The 13,740-nt window shown below is 43.7% G+C and overlaps 1 protein-coding gene across 3 annotated transcripts in view; it reads left to right on the forward strand.

Moving 5' to 3' along the window:
- DPH1 (diphthamide biosynthesis 1) overlaps window positions 1-13,740 on the forward strand; it is a 1,238,545-nt gene that overhangs the window by 750,286 nt on the left and 474,519 nt on the right. For all 3 annotated transcript variants that reach the window (XM_069226145.1, XM_069226146.1, XM_069226147.1), the window contains one exon: window positions 13,384-13,505. In XM_069226145.1, coding sequence (XP_069082246.1) covers window positions 13,384-13,505 — 122 coding nt within the window. The remainder of the gene's footprint in view (window positions 1-13,383; window positions 13,506-13,740) is intronic.

Consider the following 13,740-nt stretch of genomic DNA (forward strand, 5'->3'; position numbering starts at 1 on the left):
TTAAAAACTACAGTCTATAATTATGCATGTTCAAAGCCTCTGTAATCCAAAGATTGAAACATGATGGCTTCAAATAAAAAGAAATACATTGCCTGCATTAGACAGCTTGCTGCCTTTAAAATATATTCTAACTTTCTTCCTGACAAAAACACCGTGATAGATATTTCTCTGGGAATAGAATTTTGAAAAAAACACTCTTATCCAGACTAGACACATTACTCTTTTGTCTTGACACATCCACCCAAAGTAGCAGCCATCAATGACTTCTTAGAAAACCATCCACCCAAACTTGCGGAAGTAACTGTCATAAATGACTTCTTAGAAAAAAATGTACAAGCCCAACTACATGTGGAATGAAAGAACATGGTTACCACCAAAGTCCTTAAACATTGCAAAGTAGCTAACTCAATAGAAAACGTCCTCACTGTCAAAAATGCATTTGGAGGCCTGCTCACAAAAGGCTAAAAAAACTTGCAGCCCAAAAAGTCCTGTAGCTTGGCTTCAGAGGTATGAGTCATTAAGCCTTTCATAATTTTACAAACCAAGTTCTTGCCAGCTGTTCTCCTTTCCTTTCAGCTTTAGCCTGCCAAAATGATTGATTTATAACCATTTAGGTTTTTCTAGGTAAAACGTTTTGCAAATAACTTTGCAGAAGATTCAAACTAAACATTTGACACCATCACAGCTGATCTTTCAATGACATCCAATCTGCTGTCCGGGCACCAATAAACCATACATTCCAGGCCCCTCACTACCTCTGCTTTATTACTGGCGCCCAAGATTCCCTGAGGCCCCCACTTGTCTTATGTGAAAGATATTTGAATATGCTTGATCCCCTGATATCCTCTGAACTAGAAGATTCAGCTGCCTCTGATATGGCAGGGAATGCTCCTCTCTGTCTGGTCCTAAGTTTTGCCACAGGAAGTAGAAACTGCTCCTCCTCCTCGGCTAAGCCATTACTGTAGGATACAAATCCTGGAACACCTGAGAAGGAACAACCCACACTAGACAGATCTTACGTCTGCAAGCATTAAACAACACTCGTTGAAGCACTACAAACTGTGGAAAAGGCGTACACTCTTCTACTCCAATCCTTGTGAATTGCACCCACTTCTCATACTCCTGGATGCAGCCTCCAGCAGTAGTAAACTGGAAGATGTCACGAGATGCCAGGAATCAAAAGGATCGATTTCTGCATGTTCTCATACCTTTTGGAGCTGTGCAAAAATGATCTCCGGATCCCATATGATGGCAATAATGCCCACACTCCCTTAATACCTCTTTCAAAAACTAAATCTGCCACTTCCCAGATGATTTATGCAACACAATACAAGCACATTGTTAATGTGCAACAACACTGAATAAATCTGGTAGGGGCTAAGAAACTTTTCACAGCAAAAGACCCTAACATCAATTCCAGGTGGTTGATGGTGGTATCTGCTTTTCGGCAAAACATCATAGATCACCTGCCTCTGACCGCTACCACTGGCATTCCAGCCTTGGGAGCTCACATTTGGTTCTGTTTTGTAAGCTGTCAAACAGCTAGAAATTGTTTACCCATTCCAGGGTTCCAAATTTTGCAGCCGTTTACAGCGACTTCCCTGGCATTATCTTCTATTTGATTTGTGTCTGACTACCATAGGCCCTGCATAAGGCAGTTGCCTTCAACACTGGTGTATCCATATCCTTAATAATAGGATCAAATCAGCACTCATCTCTTTCATTTCAGCTTTCTGACACATTGTACCTAGAGTGCTAATGCCATACATCTGTTTGTGCTTTTAGTGCTTTGAGGCCTTTCCCAGCCCCGTTTGGGTCTCAAGTTGATACATGGACCAGATCTGCAATCACACGAACCTTATCCTACAAACAGGGTCTCAAGCGCTCATCTATCATAATATTCCTAACGTCCCTGCCTAAGCACTTGCTTATCCAATCTGCACTTCTAGAATGACACAACCTCCTCCTTTTGCTGCTAAGGAAACCTTCATCAGATGTGGCACTATAAACAATATATTAATCAAAGGATACATTCTTTGTTGATACCTTTCCTCTTTCTTTCTTCACTTTTTCTAGATGCTTTTTTTCTTTTCTAAGTTTCCTCTTTTTCCTTTCCAAACTTAGCTGTATCCCCTTCAGAAAAGGACAATACTTATATTTTCCTGTTTTTGTAATACACCTGGAACTTAGATTTCTTTCTGAATGAATCTCCTCAAATCACTTTTACTTTGAATTCTACCAGATCTACCCTCTAGAACTGCTGCTACTCACATATTCACACCCAACTCTGCTTTTCTCAAAATTTACCAGTATAATTCTGTCTTCGTAAATCTTAGTCTCACGTCTAGTGATGAAAACCTACACCTCCATTGTAATAAACTCTACCAGCAGACAGCAATAGAGGCCACCAACCTATGTTGTAACACTGTGTTCAAAATACCAACTCCTGCCCTGCACATTGTCTTCTATGGGAGTACCAACTCAAGGTCATTTTGAGTTATATGATGCATAAGATCTTCCATAAAACAGCTGATGCCCTACTTGCCATTTGGAGGTGGGGAAACTGAAGGGATTCTGGTGGCAGAACCACAGCTTCCTCTGCCAACAGAAGCTCTTGACCCAGAGGCCTATTCAGCACAGAGCCGGCAGACCACACTTATAGGTGCCCACACTGTTAAGGGTGGCCATCGCTAGATGTCCTTTCAGGGCCGGCAGTCCCATGCAGGAAACGAATCAGTGGCCCTGACGTGTAGATAGAAAACTCCCCACATACCAGGGACTTTGTTTTTTTGCTCCCATTTTAGAACAGCAAAAAGTTTTAGAACAACAAAAGGTGAGGCCATAAAAACCTGGTGTACATTTTGCACACTAATGTGCCTACAATGCATCCGTTGAGGAATGCAGCAAAGATCTGAATACATGGTAATCAAATCAGGTAAGCAGAGGCACTTTGCTGACCTGGACGGTGTCCTGCCAAGGTCCAAATGTTATCCTCAGTTACCCATTTTGTAGGTCAAGCCTACCAGATACAGCAAGCTGATTGGTTGCAAAACTCCTATTGTGGGCTTACCATGTACTTACAGGGGCTTACAGCTTGCCATTGCTAACCATTGGGTTGCTTTATTGACACTCATTTGTCTGCCATTTATTCAATTACTTTTCATTTCCCAGGCTGTCATTCTTGTGTTGTCTCACCCCTGACGCACAGCCAGTTTACTATCTCTCTGCTCCGCTGGCTTTTACCTTTCCACTACTGACATTTAGGATACTGCTTTCTATTTTCTTGGCTTTAACATTCCTTGACAAGCGTGTTTTTTCTAGCTCCTTCTTTTGTGTGCCCCCACACTCTAATTCCTACCTCCATGTTGCTGTCTCCCTCGTGCTGCAAGCTATCAGTGGGTGCTTCTCCTCCCACCAAACTACCAACCTACTCCCACTCCCTGTTGCTTACTTGCTTGTGTGCTTCTCCTCCTGCCCTTGTATTGCTCTCACCTGTATGCTTCTTTCCCCCCCTCACCCACTCCATGTTGCCCCACACCCACCTTCTTTAAAAAAAAAAAAAAGTGTATTTATTTTTGGAGAGTGACTGGCAGGAAATTGAATGGTATACATGCAAAATGATTCATACATGCCCACGTCATTACATGTGCTTGTACACATCATCATACATGTGTGTACCTATTCTTTGCAACAAATATGGGCGATAGATGGAATGCTTGAATTGATCTTAGCTACTTGTACCTGCCCAGGGCTGCATATCATTCCATCTTTTTTCACTCACCATGCCACTCTGGAAAAAGGCCTACTTTTTGCAAATCAGTAGCAATCCTGCTGCTCATGGGAAAAATCAATCCCAAATCAACCCCAGACTGCTTTTGCCCTACTAGGGGCTCCTCAGTTGGGTGTAGCTTGAGTCCAGTGGCACAGTGAGCACAGGACTAATATCTGAGCATACCCGTTGCATCTAGGGTATCAACTGCAACAACAACATTGTGATAGGTGGAATGCTTGAATTAATCAATCTCAGCTACTGGCAATCATTTGGGGACCCATTTCAGTCCATTATTTTTTGCCCACCATGCAAATCAAGACAAAGGCCTGCCTTGTGCAGATCAGTCCCAATCCTGCTATCCATGGAAACAGTGCATCCCAAACTGCCAGGCAAGGCCACCTCTAGAAGGGATCACAAGCACCTCAGGCCGGTTTTGCCATACTTGGGGCTTGTCAGTGGGGTGTAGCATGAGTTCTGTGGCACAGGGAGCCAGGACCCATATCTGGGCTACCCCTTGCACTTAAGGCATCAGCTTCAACAACAACATATTGATGTCTGGAATGTTTGAATTTTTTTCAGCCACTGACATTTGCTCAAGGCCGCATCCAGGCCATCATTTTTCACCTATCGTGCCACTCTACACAAAGTTCCATCTGGTGCAAATCAGTACCAAACCTGCTCCTCATGGGAAAAGCCCATCCCTGATGCTGTGCAGCATGGCTAAAATTAACAAAAAAAAGCCTTTGATGCAGGTGCCCAAAAAATGTCATGGGCGTTTTTTTTTTTTTTTAATATACCCATCTGGGTTGGATCTGTAACTAAAAAGAAAATAAAACTGTCAAACGGTGGGGTTTCCTTTCCATAACGCAGGTTGTTTGGAAATGGATGCCACGTGGCAAGAGATGAAGCCAAAGTAATATGGGGAGAACGGTAGTGATAAGGTGGAGCCAAAGCAACACTAGGGAGGGCATGGGGGAAGTTAGAACAAACAAGAGAAAGCAGGAGGGGGAGACCAGGTACACGGGGGAAGGCAGGAGGGAGGGAAAAGCCATAACAACACAGGGAGGTTGGGAGGAATGGGAAAGCAATACCGAGGGTGCAGGTGTGAAGAAGCACGGGGCGCAAAAGGGGTGGGGAGAAGTACTTGGGTGACAAAGTGAAATAGAGAGTGTAGGGAGAGAGAGAACTACACCAGAGCGACAATTTGAAAATGCTTCCACGCTCATGGAGTGCTTAACAGAAAAAAGTAGTGCTTGAAAAGCAAGCAGTGATGCCAGCTAATGACAGCAATGGTAAAGAGGCAATGTCTATGAGCGGGACAACCAAAAGATTGACAAGCTGAGACATGACTGAGAAGCACGCAGATGGGAGTGACAGAAAAGCCAACCAATGGTAAGCAGTGGGCTAGCTCTAAGCTCCAGTATGTTCACTGGGTAAGCCACAATATGCCTCATAACAGACAGCGCATGTGCTGTCTAGTAGGTTCGACCTAAAAAGGAGAAAGAAATGAGCAGAGAAAAATGGGAAAACAGCACTGAAGGGAGAAAGCAGGAGTAAAAAATAATGTTCTGAGATTTGGATAACGAGGCAACAAGAGTAGGGTGGTGGATGAAAGAGGCATGATGCAGAATGAAGACTGAACAGTATTGGCATTCAGCAGCCCAACATTTGGCAGCACCTGCAGCAGGCTTCTGAGAAATTTCTGGGCACAAGCACTTACCATTTTACCAACCAAGCCTTGACCGGCTTACACCCTGCATGACACATTATGCGGCCTCTTTTACATCCTGCATGACACATTATGCGGCATCTTACATCCTGCATGCCACATTATACAGCCTTTTTCTTACATCCTGCATGCACATTATGCGGCCTCTTTTTTACATCCTGCATGGCACATTATGCGGCCTCTTTCTTACATCCTGCATGGCACATTATGCGGCTTCTTTCTTACATCCTGCATGGCACATTATGCGGCTTCTTTCTTACATCCTGCATGGCACATTATGCGGCCTCTTTCTTACATCCTGCATGGCACATTATGCGGCCTCTTTCTTACATCCTGCATGCACATTATGCGGCCTCTTTCTTGCATCCTGCATGGCACATTATGCGGCCTCTTTCTTACATCCTGCATGACACATTATGGGGCCTCTTTCTTGCATCCTGCATGCACATTATGTGGCCTCGTTCTTTTATCCTGCATGGCACATTATGCGGCCTCTTTTTTGCATCCTGCATGGCACATTATGCGGCCTCTTTCTTGCATCCTGCATGACAAATTATGCGGCCTCTTTCTTGCATCCTGCATGGCACATTATGCGGCCTCTTTCTTGCATCCTGCATGGCACATTATGCGGCCTCTTTCTTGCATCCTGCATGGCACATTATGCGGCCTCTTTCTTACATCCTGCTTGACACATTATGCTGCCTCTTTCTTACATCCTGCATGACACATTATGCAGCTGCTTTCTTGCATCCTGCATGCACATTATGTGGCCTCGTTCTTGCATCCTGCATGGCACATTATGCGGCCTCTTTCTTGCATCCTGCATGGCACATTATGCCGCCTCTTTCTTGCATCCTGCATGGCACATTATGCCGCCTCTTGCATCCTGCATGGCACATTATGCCGCCTCTTTCTTGCATCCTGCATGACACATTATGCCGCCTCTTTCTTGCATCCTGCATGACACATTATGCAGCATTTTTCTTACATCCTGCATGACACTTTATGCGGCCTCTTTCTTACATCCTGCATGACACATTATGCGGCCGCTTTCTTGCATCCGGCATGCACATTATGTGGCCTCGTTCTTGCATCCTGCATGGCACATTATGCGGCCTCTTTCTTGCATCCTGCATGGCCCATTATGCGGCCTCTTTCTTGCATCCTGCATGCACACTATGCGGCCTCTTTCTTACATACTGCATGCACATTATGCGGCCTCTTTCTTACATCCTGCATAGCACATTATGCGGCCTCTTTCTTACATCCTGCATGGCACATTATGTGGCCTCTTTCTTACATCCTGCAGAGCACATTATGCGGCCTCTTTCTTACATCCTGCAGAGCACATTATGCGGCCTCTTTCTTACATCCTGCATGCACATTATGCGGCCTCTTTCTTGCATCCGGCATGCACATTATGTGGCCTCGTTCTTGCATCCTGCATGACACATTATGCGGCCGCTTTCTTGCATCCGGCATGCACATTATGTGGCCTCGTTCTTGCATCCTGCATGGCACATTATGCGGCCTCTTTCTTGCATCCTGCATGGCCCATTATGCGGCCTCTTTCTTGCATCCTGCATGCACACTATGCGGCCTCTTTCTTACATACTGCATGCACATTATGCGGCCTCTTTCTTACATCCTGCAGAGCACATTATGCGGCCTCTTTCTTACATCCTGCATGGCACATTATGCGGCCTCCCAAAAGAGAACATGTCAGAGGGAGTGTGGCCTCCTCCGCTGCTCCGGTATGGCTGGCACCACGTCCTACAAACAGCCTGTACCACTTGCATGAAAAAACAGAGCAGGTGTTCATACCGGGAGCCCTCGAGAACTGAGCGCAACAAAACAAAAGTACTCTGTAACTAATGGGACCCTTGCACCATCCGCTACGTGTCCGTTACAACAGACCCACTCTTCAGCATCCGACAAACAACATTAAACAAGAAAATAATTGAAAAGAAATTAACAAAGCCAACCTATTTTCCAGCAGTGAAACTAAACGTAATATTCTTTAACCTAACTGGCACAAAACAAAAAAATATTTGTATACTCCCATATCTATTTCTATTACTAAAAGCTACAACTTGGGAGTAAAATTGTGTTCAGATAGTAATTACGTACAACTGAAGAGTTAGCCGCCTAAAGAATAGCATTCAGGATAGGAAGGCTCTGGGATGCAGCCACTGCCGGGCCTGTTGTGGAGACACTTCATTGTGTTAAACTCTCTGTTCTTTTAAGTATGCTGCCCAGAGGGAGTTATTAAAGAGATAATGCATAATGCTAGCCCCGGGTCTTGACATAAAATGTAATATCCTGACTGCCTTGACAGTAAAAAGCTTTGTCCTCTGAGCGGTGCAGAAGTGAGAGATTAGTGAATCTAAGAGAGGAGCTGCTAGAATACCATTTAAATATGGATGCCAGGAAGTTGGGGGCATGTGCATAAATCATATTATGGATTATGTTAAGAGAGATACGCTGAAATCTCTTGCACACTGGCAACCATTCTAGTGAGTGTCATGTGGTGAAATACTTTCCCATTTCAACACCTATTCTCTCAGCTAATTGTGTGAGAAAACGACAGTATTTTATGCAGTGTCAGTGCCTTACTGTGCCAGGCATGCACACTGTTTTAACAGCAGTACTAGCGTTACATTGTAGCATTTGTTGTAGCATTGTAGGACGCCAAAGTGCATTGTCAGACAGGTGGTGCTGAGGAGTGCATGGTTGGCTATGTTGTATTTGTTTTGATCTTGTGTGGAAATGGATTTGATGTTGTGCATGAGTGACCATCGAGGTGCTCCTGTATTGGGGCGCAGCATTTAACAATGTGATGGAGGAGGTTTGAGAGACAGGCACCCACGTTATAACTTTCTGTAGGCAGCTACGTAGCGGTGCTGTATGCCAAACTAGGGAAGTAGTCAGAGGAGGCCCAGTAATCCACATGGCAGCTCGTGAAAGGCAGAGCTCCTATTTAGTGAAGGAGTAAAATAATGCCAACGGGGCACAAATTGAAGTTGGCGGCTTGAACAGTAGCCATGCTGCTTTTTAAGGACAAAGAAACTGCCTACTGCAGTTCAAATACAACTTATTAGAGAAGATAGAAGTGGAAAAGATATCAAGGCCTTATACCTTTTCTTCCATCCCAGATACCATTGCTCTTCCTGGTTTACATGAGAAGGCATCCTCTAATTCAGTAATTTCCATCCAGAGAATGTTTGCTTTCATTATTAGACGGGAAAGCCATTTGAGAGTTAAAATTGGGACAGTATGGAGATTAGACTTTCCCTGCTTACATTTGTGGGCTATGAAATGCTCTAATTCAATCAAAGCCACAGATATATTTTCTTTTAAGACGTGTTTACTTTATCAACGTCTGATATTTACGATGGTGCATATGTGCTTTGACAGTCCATTAGGTTTCTGAGCACTCAGATCCTTCTTGATTTCTGAGAATGCTGAAAGTATTAAATTTTTTAGATGCTTTGGTAGTGCCTGTGGTTCCCATGTACTTTGACGTTTCTGCAAGCCACGAAAGTCCCAGTGATCCATGCATGCTCTCACAGCTCCTCTAGTTCCTCTGTGCTTTGACAGTCTGGAGTTATGTTTGGCTGTGCACTTGTGCACGATGATGAGGTCTGTGTTCCTTTGTCTACCTTGACAGTACAGCAGTCGCCAGAGCTTTCAATAGTACGGGGAACACCCGGAACAACGAGTCCTAAACCACGAAGTCGTGGAAAACGAAAGTGAAACAACGCTTTTGTTTTCCACGACTTCCTTGTTTTAGGGCCTTAACCACGCATGTGTGAACCACGTACCTGCGTGGTCAAGGCACAGAAGAAGGGAGCCGACGCAGTCAAGAAGGAGGTAATTTGGGCTGGGGCTGTTTTTTTGGGGAGGGGGGTCAGGGTTTAGGTTTTAGGGGTGGGTTGGGGGGCTTTAGGTTTTAGGGGAGGGGGTGGGGACTCAGGGTATTTTTAGTTTTTGGGGGTGGGGTGGGGGCTCGGGGTGATTAGTGTTAGGGGCAGGGGAGGGGTGGTCACGGTTTAGGTTTTAGGGGTGGGTTGGGGGGCTTTAGGTTTTAGGGGAGAGGGTGGGTACTTGGGCTATTTTTAGTTTTTGGGGGTGGGGGGCTCGGTTGATTAGGGTTTAGGGGTGGGGTAGGGGGGCCAGGGTTTAGGTTTTAGGGGTATGTTGGGGTGCTTTAGGTTTTAGGGGAGGGGGGTTGGGGTTGTGGTAATTTTGGGGGTGGGGGTTGGGGTGGTTGTGGGGGTCGCGGTAATTTTTAGGGGTGGGGGGCAATGGGGACGCATGCTGGAACCGTGCATCCTGATCACTAATGCCTTTACCAGGAATGCCTTTACAACGAAAAATTGTTCTTAAGGCATTCATGGTAAAGGCATTAGTGATAACAATGAGGTCTTTGTTCCGACCTCGTTGTTGAAGCATGGGTGGTTGAAGCACTCATTGTTTCAACATATAACCCAATATTACTTCAGACAGGGGCGTTTGGTGAACATGAGTACATGTTTTGATTGGGCAAAAATGATGTGCTCCCATAGAATAAGTGCTTACTCTTGGTACTTACCCTCCAAGTGTTATATTGATTAGTGTATAAAGTTGCATGAGCCACAGCTCTTTAACAAATCAAACTATTGTTTTACAGCAGAGCTTGACCTTTAGGTCAAACACACGCATTGCAGTGCTATGTGCGTGGCTACTGGAGGTATGCAATTTTGCGGTTGTCGCGTTGTCATCATAATTGTGAATTTGCTGCATAAATCAAATAATCTGCTGCTTACATTGAAGATTTTAACAAAAAATGTAATTTTTAGCTCAAACGGCAATACGTGTTGGCACTCAGTGGAAGGACATTCGCAAACTGGTGACCTAGCTGTTTCTTTTCGCTGTATTTGGATTTTAATCAGTGCTAATGATTGTGCAGACATTGTGAACATCTCAAAATGACAAAATAATTACGTAATACTATTACAAAATGTGTTCCATTGCGTCACATCCTTTGTCCTTTCTTGCTGCATAATTAAGGTCCTCCCCTGCTACATCATTTTAGTGCCCTGGCTATATTTCTTCTAGATCAGTGGATAGAGTGTGTGTTCTTCTCTGGAAGCAGCACAGATGAGATGGGGCAGTGAGAAGGAATGTGCTGCTGTATTGCAGTCCCAGCCACCTGTCCCATTCAGTTTCTTTCCTCAACTCCAGAGATATCTTAATATGCCACTCCTTGAGAGAATGGTGTTTTGTCTAGTTCTGAGTTTCAAGATTTATGGGCTGGAGAGACTTCTTTAACCTCCTTGGCTCAGGAAATTTAATTTTTTAATTTGAATTTATTATTTTATTTTCTAAAATTGTATTACTAATGTAATTTGTTTCAGAGTTATTGTTTTTATATATCAAAACAATTTTCTTATTTATTATAGTCTAATTTTAAATTGCCCTTCCTTGAATCCTAAAAACTCCTTTCTACCCTTAACGCTACCCATCCCTGACCTTTACAGACTCCTTGCTGTTCCTTAACTCTACCCCTACCTGAACCCTAGCAATCTTACTGCCCCTTTACACTGCCTTTCGTTGATCTCTAACAAAAAAACAAAAACAAAAAACCTTTCTACCTCTTAACGCTAGCTGTCCTTGAACCTTAAAAACCCTTATTACCCTTTAATGCTACACTTTCCTTAAACTGAAAAACTCCTGACTACCCATTAACTCTACCCCTCTGTGAATCGTTAAACCCCTTACTACTGCGTAGCACTACCCTTCCCTTAACCCTAAAAATGATTTACTACTACTTAACACTACCATTCCACGAACCCTAAGAATAATGTAAAATTAGTACCAGCTATTTGGTTGTTTCCGGTATTAATATGCATGAAATGCAGTACTTTTCTCTTGATGCAAAAATATTGTTAAATTACTTGAAAGTCACTTTTTACACATTTCACTGGAATTTGTTTGCAGCTTCCCACATATTGTAAGTAACCCAATAGTAGTATGTCCATGAATGACAAAGTACATCAAATATTAGTGCATGACTGTTGACCATTTTTGTAATAATTGCCTTCCTCAGTAAGATAAAGTACGTTTTTTAGGTCTGTCTTGACAGCGCAGCTGTCTGGGTAACATATTTTTAGCAATTCTTTAAAATACACAGAGTGGGCTTTGCTTTCGCTAACGAGAGCAATATTATTCTCTTGCCTTATGCTATCAGTTAGCAATGTATCATTCCACCTTCTAGGAAGTGTCACCATTAGAATGTTTAAGGGATTATTTTAAATCTGAAAAATAACCTCGGATTCGTTATTTGCCACATTTAGGGCCACATGTCAAAGCATTTTTCTAGTCGCAAACGGGCCTGTTTCGCAGAATCGGCCCGTTTGTGACTAGAAAAATGTTTTTGGGGATGTACAAGGTCCAAGCTGCGATTCGCTAACTTATTACCCAATCGCAATTTGGGTTTTGCGATTCGGTATTAGGAAGGGGCGTGTTCAGGGCGTCCTTCCTAATACCGAATCTAAATGGTATGTATGATTGTTTTGTGATCGGGAATGCGGTCGCAAAACAATCGCAGATAGCACCAATTTCAAATTGCTGCTAACCCATTTGCAAAGATTAAGGGGTCCCTAAGGGGACCCCTTCCGCTTTGTGAATGCTTAGGAAAACGTTTCTGAAGAGCAGACAAGGGTCCCATGGACCCCTGCCTGCTCTTCAAAAATGAAACTGAAACGTTTCATTTTCTTTCTTTTTAAACGCAGCCCGTTTTCCTCTGAGGAAAACGGGCTGCGTTTAAAAAAAAAAAAAAAAAGCTTTATTTAAAAGCAATCACAGACATGATGGTCTGCTGACACTAGCAGGCCACCATCCCTGTGATTTTTGCGATTCCCGGTGGGTCACAAATTGTGACCTACCTCATTAATATTAATGAGGCAGGTCTGTTTGTGACCCACCGGGAATCGCAAATGAAACTCATTGGAATTTCTTACATTTGGATTTGTGATTCCCTAATTGCGATTCACATAGAATCGCAATTAGGAAATTGCAAATCCAAAAATGTGTACATGTGGCCCTTAGTTTCTTATCCGCTGTGCGCATTCTACACAGAAAACAATATTTTTTCTTCTTTTTTCCCTTCATTGGCAAAGCCAGTGGGACAGGCCTTAATTTTATAAACATCACAATGCCTGCGAACAGCATTTGTGCATTCCTTTGTTTACATTTGTCGATACATTAAATCCAGACCTACCAATGTAACTCTGTGCAATGCATCTATTCTTTTTTATGAGCTTTTTTGTTCAAAGAAAAATCAATTAACAAAAAAATCCAGACCTATTGGCTGTGCCAGTGCTTGTTTTCCTTTTATGGTTTTAGTTCTTGATATTGCACATACAAAACTATTAAGATTGAGGGCCTAATGCTTTGTGAAAGGGGTCGGATGTACATGGTTCTGTTGAGCGGATTGGATCAGGTTAGAATCATGACATGCATGGAGTGATGAATCTTGGCAGTGAAAGTATCTAAGATGTCAACAGTACCATGCTCATGACAGGTCACAGAGGGTCCATAAGGTAGGAAAGATTTCAAGCACATGTGACAGATCGGAGGACGAGAGAGATTGGAGAGAGTAGGGACAATCTGCTAATGGCAAACACCAGGGATGAGAACAGCCTTTGAAGATGGGATGATGACCATAAGCTGGTATGTAGCTCGGTGGTGAGTCTCAAGCTGGATGGGGAAGGATGTGTTGTTTGCGGCTTCTCTTGAATAACGGGATCGAGGAGGCTTCTGCGGGGTGATTGCGCTACTGGCATGCGTTTTTGTGATTCTTGCATTGTCTGATAGCATGTCTCTTCTTCTTCTCTAGGCTGCCTCCCAAGTATTGCGTTCACAGTTTAAGGTTGTGGTTCCCCAGAGTAAGCCACTGTCCCCCGGAGAGGTTCTAGGCTGCACCTCGCCACGGCTGGAACCTGGTGTTGACGCTCTCATGTAAGTACTGTGGATGCTGTCAAAGGGCCACGGTTGTAGATGGACATTTTCTCCCTATATCTGGGCTCTTTCCTCCCAAGTGCAGCTATATGCCAAAATGTATGAAATAAATGTTCCTACTTCAAGGGCGAATGTTAACAGGGCTGTGGTGTGTTAGAGGGGTGTCCAGTATAACTCTGTGTGGGGCTGAGGCCATGCTAGAATTTCAGCAAGACCACTGCGTAGTTTTAGCGCC

The sequence above is a fragment of the Pleurodeles waltl genome, chromosome 3_1, assembly GCF_031143425.1.
Source record: "Pleurodeles waltl isolate 20211129_DDA chromosome 3_1, aPleWal1.hap1.20221129, whole genome shotgun sequence".
NCBI lineage: Eukaryota > Metazoa > Chordata > Amphibia > Caudata > Salamandridae > Pleurodeles > Pleurodeles waltl.